The sequence below is a fragment of the Caretta caretta genome, chromosome 4, assembly GCF_965140235.1.
Source record: "Caretta caretta isolate rCarCar2 chromosome 4, rCarCar1.hap1, whole genome shotgun sequence".
Taxonomy (NCBI): Eukaryota; Metazoa; Chordata; order Testudines; family Cheloniidae; genus Caretta; species Caretta caretta.
Genome location: NC_134209.1, coordinates 21,653,067 through 21,669,390, shown reverse-complemented (window position 1 = coordinate 21,669,390; position 16,324 = coordinate 21,653,067). Strand labels below are relative to the sequence as shown.

The window sequence follows — 16,324 nt, the reverse complement described above, 5'->3', positions numbered from 1 at the left end:
AGAAATAAAGAAATCCCCCCTGTAAAATCAGGATGGTAGATATCTTACAGGGTAATTAGATTCAAAACATAGAGAACCCCTCTAGGCAAAACCTTAAGTTACAAAAAAAGTACACAGACAGAAATAGTTATTCTATTCAGCACAATTCTTTTCTCAGCCATTTAAAGAAATCATAATCTAACACATACCTAGCTAGATTACTTACTAAAAGTTCTAAGACTCCATTCCTGTTCTGTCCCTGGCAAGAGCAGCACACAGACCCTTTTTTCCTCTCCTTCCTCCCAGCTTTTGAAAGTATCTTGTCTCCTCATTGGTCATTTTGGTCAGGTGCCAGCGAGGTTACCTTTAGCTTCTTAACCCTTTACAGGTGAGAGGAGCTTTCCCCTGGCCAGGAGGGATTTCAAAGGGGTTTACCCTTCCCTTTATTTTTATGACACCTATACTTTGCAAAACTGGATACTACAACAAATGGCAAGGATCACAAATCAGGAATACATCAACAAATAGTCTCCAATTTTAAAAGTAAGAATTTGTTATCTTAGAACAATAAGAAATGCAGAAATAAAAATACCAGGTTTGTGTATAATGCAGATACATTTAAATAATAAGTGAGTGAGGCACTATGTACTGAGATGCAGCCAAGTGTAATTTCTAAGGACCTACGTAAACACAGTCTCAATATATAAATTGTTATTAGACATCCTTGAGTATCTGTGCATTGTACATAAACATGTATTATTAGAGATCACGATGTGGGAATATGCTGCTGCCTCTTCTTTCAATAAGGAAATCAAACCCCTTCCTTGTTTTATAATTTTTAAGGTTATTTCTCATAACATTTTAGCAGTGGTGATCCCTGCCTCTTTTGTAAGGCCCCCCTTTTTTCACAAGATCCTGGAATTTGTTCTTTATACCACAATTTTAAATTTTCTTCCCATTTTTTTTTTTAATATCCTTGGCTTGCTGCCACTATTAACTACTGTAGGAGTATGTATAAGCTTGTATGACTTACAAGTTTGCTAACATACAGTGTTTTATTAATAGCTGGCAACATGTATGACATCACTAAGCACAGCGGGGCCATGGTGTGCTGGAGGCTACTACCCAGCTAGCACTTGTTTAGTCACATCTGTGATACAGACATATCCTCTGCTTTTATCCTGACCCTGCCTGTGTATTTCATCCTGTTAAAATAATGCAGGGGGCTGGACTAGATGACATCTGGGATCTCAATGCCCTTTTCAGCCATACATTTCTACGATTGCAGGCCAGCAGAGTCTGACCAGTTCAGAGGAAGATGCCCTGGCTTTGGAGGGATGTTTTCCTGGTGGAGATGGAAGGTTTTGTAGCATATGTCTGAGGAGGGGGGATTTGAATGGTAATTTTACACCTCTCTCTGATCCTCCTGTCACTTAGCATAGGTCAATAAAACCGCTGCAGCAGACCCCTGTCTGACTCGGGCTGCGAGGCTATAACATTACAATGTGGATGTCTGCACTTGGGCTGGAGCCTGGCCTCTGGGAAGACCCAGAGCAGAGCCTGAACCTCTCTGCACTGCAATTGTGTAGCCCCTGGAGCTGGAACCAGCCTAGAGGGGCCAGGCACAGGTGTTTAATTGCAGCGTAAACATACTCTCTGAGCTCAGCTAGCCGGGGCATGGGCTAGTGAGGCCAGGCGAGGGCTGCCCATGGCCCCAGGACACCTCACAGTCTTTAAGGCCTTTGTTCTCACGGCACCCCAGGGCGCGGAGGTGAGGTTAGGCCATCGGAGGTCCGGAGCTGAGGCCCAGAGATGCCCATCTCCTACTGCTGTCAATGGGAGTTAGGGGCCTAAGTACCTTTGAGGACTGGAGCCAACCCGACCTGCCCACAGGCACACCTGGGGCCGGGGCACTCGCCCACCTGCGGGGCCTACAGCTCCCAGAGCCGTGACCACCGACCCTGGGCTCCCGCCTTTCACTGACACCTCTGCGGCTCCTCCGCCGTTGCGCCCGTGGGACTGGGGCGCGGCGCCTCGGGGTGTGGAAGGGAGGCGGGGCCCGGGCTCTCCGGGTGCGGCGGGGATGAAGAGCGGACATGGCGGCGGTCGGTGGCGTCTCCTCGCTGCGCTCCTGCCTGCTGCGCCTGGGGAGAGGGCGACCCCGGCCCGCCGGCTACAGCAGCAGCTGCTCCCCGCGCAGAGCCGCCAGGTACGAGCCCCTCCGGGGGTGGGGGAAGGTCATTTCCCTTCCGCTTCAGCCGGCGTGGAGCTCGGCCCCGCGGGAGCCGCCTCCCGGGCGGGGAGCTGGGGCTGGATGCGCGAGCCCCTTGGCTGCCCTTCCCGCCAGCGGCTGGGGGCGGCGGTTAACGGCTGGAATTCGATGCTAACGGCTCCTCCGCGAACGTTCGGGGCGGGGGCCGGCAGCGCGCGCGGCGGGGCTCGGCCCCCCGTCAGGGAGCCGTTCTTCCCCGGCTCCACTATGCCCATTCAGCCCCTCCTGGGCGGCGGCGGTGGGGGCTTTAAGACCACGTGACCCCAGTTGTGACGTTGAGCACCCCAGTGAGATGCCCAGCTCCCATGTTTGGGTGTCGAAATGGGTGCCTGCCCTGCCAGACAGCCCCTAATACCAGCCAGCAGGGCTCTGACTGCGCCCTGGGTTGGAGCCGGTGGCCAAGCCCAGGTGTGCAAAAATCCTTAGCCAGGCCTGGGAAATCCTGAGATTCTGCCTGAAAATCATGAGATTTTTTCTTTCTGAAATAATGCAGGTCTGTCTCGTTGCCTTCTGGGCCTCGAGGATTCCCTCGCGCCTCCTTCTCTAGCCTTGCTCTGCAACCGGGGGGGCCGCTTGTTTTTCTTTTATCCACTAAAATAGGGGTTCTCAGACTGGGGGTCGGGACCTCGCAGGAGGTCGGGAGGTTATTACATGGTGGGTCGTCAGCTGTCAGCCTCCACCCCCAAACCCCGCTTTGCCTTCAGCATTTATAATGGTGTTAAATATATAAAAAAGTGGTTTTAATTTATAAGAGTGGAGGGTCCGCACTCAGAGGTTTGATAGGTGAAAGGGGTCACCAGTACAAAAGTCTGAGAACCCCTGCACTAAAAGCTGAGATTTGCATGCACTCCCCTGACTCCAGCAGGTGGAGCTTTAAACGAAACCACAAACATTGTCAGGCATGCAATGAAATCGTAAGAGTTGCCAGTGTGCCCGACTGAGAGCTAAAATGTAGTGTCTGGGCACCTATGTAAGCACCTACATTTGGCAGTTGGGCTCCCTGATTAATCTCTCCATACAGTCTCTGGATAGGCCTATACTACAGGGACTGTATTGGCATAGCCACATCACAGTAGCTGTGCTGGCATAACCCAATTGTGTAGACACAGCCTACAGTGACAGAAGAGTTTTTCCATTGGTGTAGCAACAGCACCTTCCCAAATGGCGGTAGCTAGGTCAACAGATGCATTTTTCTCTTGAGCAGGCTGTGTCCACATTGGGAATTCTATTGGCATAGCTATCCAGTGTGGATTTTTCATAGCCCTCACAGAAGTAGCTATGTTGATCTAAATTTTAAATGTAGACCAGCGTCACAAGCCATTCAGACAGATTGAATGAGGGAGATAGAATTGCAAAATATTTATTCTGAAAATGGACTTGTTAATGGATTTATTGAAACCTAAGAAAATCCTTAATGCCCAGAAACAAACACCGTAAACATGTTTTGAACCTTAATTGCCCCCGGGAGGGGTACTTGGAAATTTATTTGTATTTTTAAAAGCTTTTATTTGACCAAGAGCCCCTTTTTGCTACCATTTGTTCTGGGTCCAGAATTGCTTCTGTGTTAATAGCCCACAATCTAATATTTTCACTTTGTTAAAGAGTATTCTTCTTTATACAAAGACAATATAATATTGTGGCACTTGTTTGTCCTTTTGTATGTATTACGAAAAAAAGAAATGAAAGATATTGTAGATGGATACATTGTGTTTTAGTATCGTTTGTTCAAGAACTTCATACAAAAAAGGACTAAATATTTTTTGTGGGAAGTTTGTTCAATATATCACAGAAGCCTTGTGAAGTCTCCCACCTCAACCGTGTAACATATAATTTAATGTGCTCGCCTGCTGGTTTGCTAACTTAATGCATAAGTACTCTTGGTACCATGGTATGACAATTCTTTGCTCTTGTTGGATATGGAAGAGGCCCTTAACAGAGACCCTTTTTTATCTAGAGTCTGTTCCGAGATAAATATTAGTAACACTGGACTTTAAGTACATCATATGAAAAATATCCTACATGGATGCAATGCTATTTTCTCTTCACTAATTCTAAAAGGAAACAATCTGCCAGCACTACTGTGACAACATTAAGTAAATGTCCACCCGAATAGCTCTTCTTTCATTGTTCTAGAAAATAGTGGAGAGAACTGATCACATTGTTCCTGAGATGGATGTTGAAAAACATTGCCTTTTTGTATGACTAGTTTTTTGGATATGTGGTGCTTTTTGCTGTTATCGTTTTCCAGATCCGCCAAAAATAATTGCTTCTATGATAATGAATTCAGCAAATCACATGGTTTTGAGTGTATTGATCTTAGGGGCATTGGGATGTCAGAGATTGAAAGGGACAGGATGTAATGGACTATGTGATCTCCTGGGTTTGTAGTATTTCTAAAATTGATGCTAGGCAACTTTATCTTTGTTATATTTTATCAGTTACTGCATTTATTAAGAAGAATTATTCTCTCTGTGTACTATAGTAAATTTATACAAGCTTTAGAAATATAAAACCAGATTATTTCCCTGCTGGGCTTTCTCAGAGCTCAGTTACTGGGGTTTTGTCTATATAGGGAAAAAACATGTGGTGTAACCTAAGGTGAGGGTTTAAACTGATAGTTAAACGAGTATAATTGCCCTGTGTAGACATTCTTATTCTGGCATAAGAGTATCTTTTTTGGTTTAATTTATGTTGCTTGGGAAGGAGTTTATGCTAAACTGGAAAAAAACCACTCTTATACTGGAATAAGAACATCCACATAGGGAGGTTACACTGATAAAACTATGTTAAATATAGCTGGCTGAACTTGCCCGTGTAAACAAGGTCTGAGCAAAAAGGTTTTTCTTCAACTGTTACTCTCATCGACTTGTTCAGTGAACAGAAGTGCAATCTCATGTTTCAGAGGAATTTTCTGAAGTACTGATATTTTGTTTTCTGACTTAGTAGTTTAATACATATATAAATTTTGCTTTATTTGGAGTAAGTTGTCTAGATTTTGACCTGAGTAGGCAAGTGGGGGAGGGGGGAGAGGGGGAAAGGTTTAAGCTAGGCTTTTTTATGCTTAAAAATTGTTGAAATTCCATTCCTTGATGAAAAGTTGCATAAACTTTTCTCACCAATATCATAATTCACAATAGAAGGAAAGTAGTTTGAGAGTATTGCGGTGCCAGAGGGAGAGATGGCAAAATATTAGAATTTTCAGTTTGTTTTTCTCTTTCAACAATACCTTCTAGACAGAATCAATTATGATTAAATGGACAATTGAAATAATTTACAGGAGTTTGCCAGTCCACATGCCAAACGTGCAAGTATTTGCCTGCTGTTATAAAAGAGAGTTCAAATAGTTGACTCAGTTACATAGGGAATCCCTGGATCGTTGGCTTTCTTCAGAAGCATAAGTTAGAGATGTCTCATGCAAAACAATCATCCTATTTGAATTCAGAAAATCTCAATTTTTTTTAGTAGCAGTCTATGCTTGTTTTACTTTAGAGAATTTGTGTCCCTGATGGTCTCTTGAATTAGGAAATGAACTTATTTGGAATGTTTTTGTATTAGGCCCACGAATACAAGACAGAGCAACCGTGTGTGTGTTACTACTTCTATATATCTTTTGTAGTGTATTTGTCACCACCTCCTTTAAAGTATGTTAAAACTCGTTTTAGCATTAATAGCAGTTACAGAATTTAAGAGAATGTACTCTAAGCTTCTGTGGATAGCTAGTGAGCAAATAAATAGTTAAAACCCTCATATTTAAGGTGAAAAATAGAATTTACATTACATGATCTTTGCTTTCAATGTAACTGGTATTTTACACTTCTTTAGAATGTTTGCTGCAGATGTGAAAGAATATAGATTAATCTTAAAGAGAGAAATGCACAAGATAGAAAACATTTACTTTGGAAGGAGTATATTTTTGCTTTGGCATTATCTTCTGATTTTTATATCCACATGGACTCCCGGGAACTGGTTTTCAATTTCTGCACATACAACTGTAGTTCCAAATAATAATTTTCAGCAAGTTGGTAGATATTAGCAGGAGGCTTTGAAGCGATAGTAAAAATTTGCAGTTTAGGTATGGTGAAAAAAAAATCTCATAATTAGAATTTCCAGAATGTTCTACTGATAAGTGATATATTTCTTAATATAACATAATTCATGCAAAACAGTGCCATGAAGAAGTAGAATCAGGTTGTGAATGGCGTGATGTTGAGTTGTGGGACAAGGCTGGGGTGGATACAAGGCAGTGTGTTTATTCTTATTGGTTTCTCTTTTCTCTTCTAGGACCAGCAGAGAGAAGAGATTCCATCTTCCAGAATTCACCACTGTCTGCTTTCCCCCATATGCCCCCTAGACCTGTTTTTTTTTTTATCATTAAAGGGACACTGCCAAGTAATATTTTAAAATAATCCTTAATATTAATTTTACCCTAAATTGTGTTTAATTGCACTTAATCTTAATCTTCTTAATCTTCTTAGAAGTCTAAACATCTGTAGCTATATTTTTCTTATATCTTGAATCATCAACAATTTTCATGTTATTTTAGTGTCTTATTGTCGTGCCAAAACATCTTCCTGTCTGTAGACATGTACTTGATTGACGTTACTTTGGGGAAGTAATTTAAGTGTTGCTCTAGTAGAGAAGGTGCACAATACTGGTTTTAGGAGACTTGAAGAAATATTACTTCCTCTAAGTACATTTATTGTTTGATCAAATAATCAGCTTAAAAATTAATTCAAAGGACAGTACTCATCATACATCAATTTAAAATTGGTCAAAAGTTTGAATCTAAAAACCTTGACGGTGTCCCTTTTTAAAACTCGTTATAAATGTCTTTGTAATTGAAAATATCAGATTACATTTTGCATTGGTAATTTTTAACCTTTGTAGGTGTAATTGCACAAGAAATTGGGTGATGGTTTTGTATTGAATATATAGAGTGGTTAGCCTCTCCCTCTCCAAAAAAAAATCATACTGATCACTGTCACAACAAAACGTGGGCAATTTATTTTACTTAAGTAGAAAATCTAATTATAATAACCATTTATTATTGGTATTGTGCTTTATAAAGTTATCCTACAAATGAAGAATAATTTATTATTCTACTGCACTAATACTTGACATGCACAAGTTTAGTCCTTTTTTAAATGTTGAAATAAATAAATTTTGTTGATGTTATACCTAAAAAAAAAAAACCTCCATTGTATATCTACTATAGTAGTCTCAGGAGTTCTTATTTGTGTAACTGAGATGTTTCAACACACGTGGCAAATATGGCTAATTGTGAAAATATATTAATATATGCTGTCAATGGTTTTTTTTTAATAAAACATGATAAAAAGAATAAGTGTTTATGAATAGCCCCAAAGCATTTAATATCTGTACTTCTTGAAGAATGAATATAATAATGTTAAAAATCAATATGATAGCCTACGCATAACTATTCTTTCTTTGTCCTTACCTTGACTTGAAATAATTTAAACACAAGTGGAAATTGGGCAAAATTTTTGCGGGCTGTTTGGCCAGTAAAGGAAGAAGATGAAGTAGTCTGCAAGAAAAAAGAGGCAGCCTGTGATTATTTTGACAAGACTGTACACTTAGTATATATGAAGAGGAGGCAAGCCCCCAAATCTATTTTATTTATCTTTTCTCCTTCTGGAAAGAGGTTTCTTCATGTTGTTGTATTTCCAGAGAACAACTATAGGCACAGCAAGCAGTGAACTTCTGCACCAAACACTGATTTGTGCCACAGAACTATCTACATTTTGGCTCCTGGTGTGTCACCTCGTGTATCTTTTTCATTTTATAACTGGCCCAGTGGATTAGGGAGGCATTTTTAATAGTCTGGGAATAATATGGTAGTTGTGATGTTAGATTGCTGAATGAGTAAAATGTTGTTAATCTTTGCTCTTCAGAGAATTTGTATTGATGACAGTTGTGCTAAGGTTTTGTAAACTATAATATGGCTAAGGCTAAAGAACATAAAAAATGCAATATATTAAGGTAGTGTTAAAACTCTAATGTTAAAGCCAGGCAAGCAAACATTTTCAAGGCTGGAGAGTGTAGCTATGATCTCAAAGGTACGCTATTGTGTGGTACGATAACTCCCAGAGTTCTCCTTGGCATAGATGGACATACATAAATAATACAGTAAAAATAAGATGGTTGGATCCCATGGATCATGCTAAAGACAAGAGGTGAAATCCTGGCCACTTTGAAATCAATGGTAAAACTCCCATTGCCTTCAAAAGGGGCCAAGATTTCACATGATGGGTTTGATTCGTTACTTCAATGAGTCTTGAGTGAGGAAAGGGTTCACAATCAGATCCAGAGGGAGTAATCAATAATAGCTTCATTGGCAATTCAGAGTTCTGTCATCCTAAGTAATACACAGATAACTAAAGCTTAGTGTCCTTAGTGGCAAAGATTAATAATTAGCAAAATTATCCAACAAATTGGGTATTCACCCACGAAAGCTTATGCTCCAATACGTCTGTTCGTCTATAAGGTGCCACAGGACTCTTTGCCACTTTTACAGATCCAGACTAACATGGCTACCCCTCTGATACTTGACAAAATAAAACTCTTATTCCTTTTATGTAGCCAGTTTCAAACTGAGAGTTTCCTTTAAAATAGAGTTGCATACCAAACAGCTATGATCTGTTTCTGCAGAAGTACTCAGTGAGAAGTACTTAAGTGAGCTGTGTGTAGTGTTATAGTTCACTTGCATTTTCCTTGGTACAAATAATATTTTAAATAAAATATTGTTATTAGCTAACAGTTACCTAGTTTACAAAGTGCAATTTACAAAGTCACATATCTTTTCTGATAAAGATGAGTTTCATCTCTAAAACTGCTAATAAAATAATTCCAGCATCCTTAAAGTAATTTTAATTTATAAATTAAAGAATACATGGAAGAACCAATTTGGGGACAAACAGGAATTTTTGATCATTTTAAAAATTTAATCCCCTACATATAAATAATCATCCTAGCATATAATGCTCTTTATACCCCAGTAAGACACTGGTTTTCCGGTAATCCTTTTATTTTATTTTTTTTTCAAACTTGATTAAGGGGCTTTCTGCAATTACATTGGGGGGTTAAAAATTCAAAACACTTGAATAACCTCTAAAATGGAAAATGTTCTCTATGTATTTAACCCAGGCAGAAAAATTTGGTGTGTCAGCTCACTTAGGACTTATTTTACACGCCTGACCACAATATATTCTATATTAGCCTTACCATCTTGGTAAAGGTGAGAGAGAAGATTCAGTGTATGGGTGTTACATTTTCTTTAAAAAATGTGCAAGACTGCTTTAGTGCATGCTTTTGTTTGTTTTCTACACATGTCCATGTGTCTTTTTATTTTGGTTGCTGAGTTTAAGCAGACCCATCCAGCGTTAGCAATTTTGGATAGACTGGCAAAACTGTTTATTTTCCTACCCCTCCAAAAGGTATCCATTTACAAAGGGACCAGCCTAAGGATTTTGGGAAGATTTAGCAAGATTGGGTTTGTTTTTGAAGGGAGGTGATAACTACATTTTAACAGGTTTCAGAGTAACAGCCGTGTTAGTCTGTATTCGCAAAAAGAAAAGGAGGACTTCTGGCACCTTAGAGACTAACCAAGTAGTCTCTAAGGTGCCACAAGTACTCCTTTTCTTTTTACATTTTAACAGGCTCTTTTTACAGACAAAGTGTGCCTTTAATGCCTCCCTCCCTCACTAGTCTTATCTTCAATTTATAGAGGCCTATCATAGATAAGGCCATCACTACTGTTTGAGTTTTCATCTTCTTTGGACTTTTATCCAGCAGAAGTAATATGCCTGAAACTGGGCATGGCATTCCAGGTGGGCTTTGCCATGGCCTTCTACAATGGTATAATTTTTCTTGTTTCGCTTACGTTTATTTACATCTTTTGATGTAGCCTGGAATCCTTTTGACCTTCTGTGCTTTAGCTGAACACATTGTGTCCATTTTCATATTAGTGCTAACTTGAAACCTTCCTTTCATTGCCAGTATATTGCAGTACTCTACCCTGCATGTTATAGTTTTTGTATTATAGTTTTTAAACAATCCATCTCAGCTCTTAAATTTGCTCATATTAAAATCCAACATCTGTTTAATAGTTTGCTCCCTTAATGTGTTCAGGTCTTCTTGAAGATGATCTCTGTTGCTTAAAGCATTGATGATGATTTGAATGTCAGTGATTTCAGCAAAATGCACCACTAGGCAGGAACAACCCTCCATTAGGTTGTTAAAATAAATTGAAAAAGCTACATTCTCCTGTGAGCTGTTACCATTTACAATTAGCTCTTGCTTATGCTCGTCTGATTTGCTTTATATTATATTTAGAAGGAACACTAAGTAGGTACAGGTATATCATATTGTCTAAGAAATTTGTTACCTCTCAATACATTGGCATAATACATTGGCATAAAGTTTGTTCTTGACCAAGGTTAATGCACTATATTGATCTGTTGCATTTTTTATTTGGCACTTCATGCTCTAAACCATATTAGTTTATACCACCAATTTCAGCTTGATGGATGTTAGAGTCCTAAATATTTTGTTGTCTGTAAGCCTTGAGTGATGACAGCTCTTTTAGACCTATGCCATGGAGCTGGCGTTACTCTTTAAGGATACAAGCTTGCACTTAGATGTTTTAGAAGGTTAGACTGTATATGTAGAATTAAGAAAATTAGTCCCTTGATAATACAATTACAGTGAAAACTAGGAGGCTAAATGAGAATAACATGATTTCACTTATATACTGTATGATATGTTTTGAAGACCGGCTTCAGAGTAGCAGCCATGTTAGTCTGTATCCGCAAAAAGAACAGGAGTACTTGTGGCACCTTAGACTAACAAATTTATTTGAGCATAAGCTTTCGTGGGCTACAGCCCACTTCATTGGATGCATAGAATGGAACATATAGCAAGAAGAGATATAACTTAATTAATTAGCCTCTTACTCCACCTTTTCATGTTCTCTCTCTCTCTCTGTGTGTGTGTGTGTGTGTGTGTGTGTATATATATATATATATATAAATATAAAGAAGATATATAAAATCTTCTTACTGTATGTTCCATTCTATGCATCCGATGAAGTGGGCTGTAGCCCACGAAAGCTTATGCTCAAATAAATTTTAGTCTCTAAGGTGCCACAAGTACTCCTGTTCTTTTTATGTTTTTAAAGAGCAGATTATATACATGTAGCATTGCTCAACACAGGTGACTATCAATATTTAAGTGGCATAACAAGTGCAGAAAAGGAGAGATCAGTGCCAAAGTATTGTAATAGCCAAAGCATGTAGCATGCAAGATGAGAGAGAACCACATGAAGGGTAAATAAGGGCATGTATATAACTGAGAAGCATGAAATTACACCTGTCTCCTATCTCTAGTATCATAGTTAAGGAAGGATAGTGTTTCCCAATACAAAGTATTGGGGGGAGAAAATGGCTAAATCCAGCTTTTGAATGAAAAGAAAAGAACATCAACTGTATATTAGTGGTTCCACTTGAGCTGATACAGATTTATGTTTTTATTGGCTTTGCTGTGGAATAAATGGAGTTTGTTCTCACTAGGTTGTTTATATCAACCACCGAACTTTCAAGGATGCCGCCTGGGTTGGTAGTATTACACCTTTTCTTAAAAAATACTTTCTAAACAAAGTTATTCTTGTTACTCACATATAATTCACTTATTCTGCTCTGAACTGAGTTCAATTTAGGGCTTGGTCCCTTGCATAGTGTGTGCATGTGCGTATGTACAGACAGAAAACCATATTTCTCTTTCAGAAGAAGGAAACAAGATGTGTGAGTGGGAGGTGTCTTGCTCATAATCCTGCTTCCTATCTAGAAAAGTGGGAGCAAGCTTCCTATAGGATTCTGATCCTTGTATCATGGATATGTGGACCACCAGCAGTTATCCTGATGTTGTGTGTAAGAATAGAACACTGGTACTCTCCTATGTGCAGTTCTATGTTTCGGAGGAAGAGTAGACATGTCCACTGGTACTTGGCACTTCATATATATCTTGTAAATCTTACTTTCAGAAGTTTAAATGTTATCTATAAAATGAAGTCAGATATAATAGACATATCTTAATATAGAAAGATATACTATTCCTGTCTAGAAACAATATTTAATAAATATATATATATCATGCTTGGCTTCCTTGGTTTTCCTTGGAATGTGTGAAAAGATAAGGAGTTGAAATATTCGAGGAAACAAACACATAATTACTTCAGAGGAGAGGGAGTCAAAGCAGGGTCATATTAAATGCCGGCAGTGTTGGCACAGAGCTAATATGCACATTTACATATATCAGACAGGTGAGACTGGAAAACAGTGGGGGTATAGACAGGAGAGTCAAATGGGAGATCTGGATGGAGAAGATGGAATTGCTCCTGAGGACGCTCTTGTCCAAGTGAATGACTTCCATTTTCAAAGAGTTAACTGAGGGATGTTGAGAGAAAGCTGCAAACTCAATTTGAGACAAAGTCAACAGAAAAGAGTTGGTAAAGGGGCTGAAATATAAGTTCAGTTAAGTATCAGCAGCATAAGAGTGGCAGTTAAGGTTAAATGTTGTTATAATAAGACCGAGAGAGAAGGCTAAAGTTTACTAAAAAACTGCAGCTAGTGAGGAATTCAGTCGCTCACTTGCTTAGCAGTGCTTCTAGCAGGCCACCTATTAAGCTGTACTCCATAGTCCATGATCCTATTTTCAAGTACAGTTCAAGGTGTACTTACTACTTAAAGACCATATTACAATCAGGGACAATTGAATGTCATGATGGACAAGTTTTTAATGTTGCTCCTGCTTATAAAATGCAGATCCTATTTTCTTCATGCACCTCTTGAAATCAGTGAGAATTCTGGCTATGTAAAATGTATAGGATTGAGCCTTAAAGTTTGGGGAGTTGCTATCTTTATGAACTGCAATACTTTACTTCAGCTTGTAAAGTGCTAACCCCCTTCTAAGAGAGAGAGATTTTATTTTTTAAAATGTTATTTGTAGTTATAGAAGTTGTCTGACCTCTAGTTGTTGGATGTGTGAAAGAGAGAGAGTGAAGCTGTGAAATGGTACAAAAATCCTCAATGTTTCTTCGGTCTGTATCCCGAACAACATATAGCATGCTGACTACTAATAAGACAGTGTTTAGAACCCACTTACTCTGCCTCTGATTCTTAGGCCTTGTCTACACTACCAAGTTTTATCAACAAAAACTGCCTTTTGTCATCAAAACAGTGAATGCATACACACTGCAATGTGACTTTTGTCGGGAAAAATGCCCGGTTTTGGAGACAAAATACTACCACTCCGATGAGAGACATATGTCTATTTCCTCTAATTTTTTCTCGACAAAGTGCCAGTGTAGACACCACACTTGATTTCATCACTTTAATTGGCCTCCAGGAGGTGTCCCACAATGCCCATCGTGACTGCTGTGGTCAGCAATTTGAACTCCACTGCCCTGCAGCCAGGTAAACAACCATCCGTCCCTCCCGCTTGGAAGCCCTGGGAATTCTTGAAATTCCATTTCCTGCTAGATCAGCATGGAGAGGTCTCATTGCTTCTTCCCAGGTGACCATGGCAGGTTATCGCACCAAACACTCTCTCTCGCTTGGACCATTGTGGAGCTGTTGGATCTAATCAGGATATGGGGAACGGAGGCTGTGCAGTCACAGCTGCGCTTGAGCCGTAGGAATTGGGATACCTTCGGGCACATTTCTCGAGGCCTGTGCGAAAAGGGCTATGATTGGGACCGCTGCAGTGCAGAGCGAAGATAAAGGAGCTGAGGCCGGCGTACCATAATGCGAGGGAGGCAAACCGTCACTCCAGTGCTTCACCTAAGACCTGCTGGTTCTATAAGGAGCTGGACGCTATCCTCGGAGGCAACCCCACCTCCACCGCCGAGAGCCTCGTGGATACTTCAGTGGGCCTGGAGGTGGCGGAAGGAGGACCTAACCTGGAAGACAAAGTTATTGATGAAGAGGTGGAATTAGATGACGATGTGGAGCTCTCGAGGGGGTTGCCTGGGGGGGGCAGGCAGCCAGGAACTGTTCTCCACTCCAGAGGTGTCTAGCCAGTCTCAGCAGTTGCTCTCTGGCGAGCAAAGCAGTAGAGGAGATGGCTGTGATTTGCATAGTGTGGAGGTGGGTTGGGTGTATAGAAATGTGGATGGATGGCTATGTTTCTGTCAGCTGGACATTTCCCTGTGTAGCTAATCGGTACAGTGGAACAGGGTGTTGATGCACGGTGAGATCTCAAGGGAATCCTCCAGAGAGATCTCCAGGAAAGTTTCCTGGAGGTACTCGGCAATCCTCTGCCAAAGGTTCCGTAACAGAGCAGCTTTGTTCCTTCTCCCATTGTAGGAAATTTTCTCATGCCATTCAGCAACCTCTTGTGCAGGGACGAAAGCAGCACACAGGAGAGCAGCATAGGGAGCAGGGCGGAAGCTGCAAGCATGGAGTAGATGTACCCTCGTTTCCCTGCTTACCCTTAGTAGTGAGATGTCTGCTAGAATTACCCCCGCCTGTGGAAAAGTGTGGGAGAATTTTAGAATGTTTTCCCTAGTCGGCTACACCACAACGCTTGCAGAGTGTGTGCTCTTTTCCCCATGTGGAGCACCCACCCCCACCAACACTCACCATGCTTTGGGTGTTCGCAGAGATGTGTGCCTACCAAGGGACAGTGAGAAAGTGATTATGTTGCAAAAAGTGTATTTAACTGAGATGTTTCAATGCTGTGTGTGAATTTAACAATCCCGCTTCTATGCATTGTCCCTTGTGCTTTGGTAGATGTGGACTTCAGGAGCACCCCCTGCACCCTGGCGGAGCATCTCTGCCAGATAAGAAAGCGCCCAAGACACAGCAAAGAAGACACATTCCGGGAGGTACTGCACTGCTCCAATGCAGAGAAAAGGGAATGGAAGGAGAGCTGGGAAGCCAAACAGCAGGACAGGAAAGAGAATCAGGAGTTTAAGGATGCAACTGAGTGGATGATTAAAGTAATGGAGGAGCAAACGCAGATGCTGAAGTCCTTAATAATGCTGCAGACTGAGGCGATCTGAGCCTGCCCTCCCCTGCAGCATATTCAGAACTCTTTTCCATGCCCCTCCCCACCCAAACTCCACCCGCACAGTCCTTTCCACTGTCCGGGACTTCTCAGTTTCCCCCTCACTCCACCCCCTCAGACAACTTTCACAATGATAGCTGGATTTACACACAGCTGTGAAAGTCTGCCCTTCCCTGGTACCTCCTTTCCCACCAAGCATCTTTTGTGTGTGCTATTTCTTGTGCAATAAAAGCAAAGTTTTCACATGATAACTCATCTTTGTTTCCTGCAAATTGAGATTGCAGGCGCTACCAATACATGCACAGGCATGTTAATCATGTGCTTACTGGAACGTAAGGCCCCAAATGTCACCATTGTTTTCTAGGAAAACTACTTGTAATGTAACATCGAAGCACCAATCACAATGATATACGTCACTGGTTCCCATTTTCAAATTGTTGTCTCAAAGCCTCCCTGATTCGAATTGCCCCCCTCTGGGATCCTCTGATAGTTGTGGTATCTGGCTGCTCAAAATCAGCAGCCAAGCAGTCTGCCTCAACACTCTACCCGTAAGAAAACCTTGCACCCTTAGCTTCACAGAGATTATGCAAGGACAGCATGCGGCTATGACCATGGGAATATTATCCTCATTAAGGTCTAACCTGGCATAAAGGCATCGCCAGTGTGCCTTTAATCTGCCAAAGGCACATTCAACTGTCATCCGGCACCTACTCAGCCTGTTGTTGAACCGCTCCTTACTGCTGTCCAGGTGTCCTGTGTAAGGTTTCATGAGCCATGGCTGTAAGGGGTACGCTGGGTCTCCCAGGATCAACAACCCCCACTGGAATCTTCTGGTTTGGAAAGAAAGTCCCCGCTTGTAGCTTTCTGTACAGGCTGGTGTTCCTGAAGATGTGTACGTCATGCACCTTCCCGGACCACCCTGTGTTGATGTCAGTGAAATGCCCATGGTGATCCACAAGCGTCTGCAACACCATGGAGAAGTACCCCTTC

The 16,324-nt window shown here is 41.1% G+C and overlaps 1 protein-coding gene across 1 annotated transcript in view; it reads left to right on the top strand.

The window, feature by feature from the left end:
• Nucleotides 1–1,996: 1,996 nt before the first annotated feature.
• Nucleotides 1,997–16,324, top strand: part of MTHFD2L (methylenetetrahydrofolate dehydrogenase (NADP+ dependent) 2 like) — a 60,718-nt gene continuing 46,390 nt past the window's right edge. Inside the window, exon 1 of the mRNA XM_048847572.2 lies at nucleotides 1,997–2,188. Coding sequence (XP_048703529.1) covers nucleotides 2,076–2,188 — 113 coding nt within the window. The 5' untranslated portion in view covers nucleotides 1,997–2,075. The remainder of the gene's footprint in view (nucleotides 2,189–16,324) is intronic.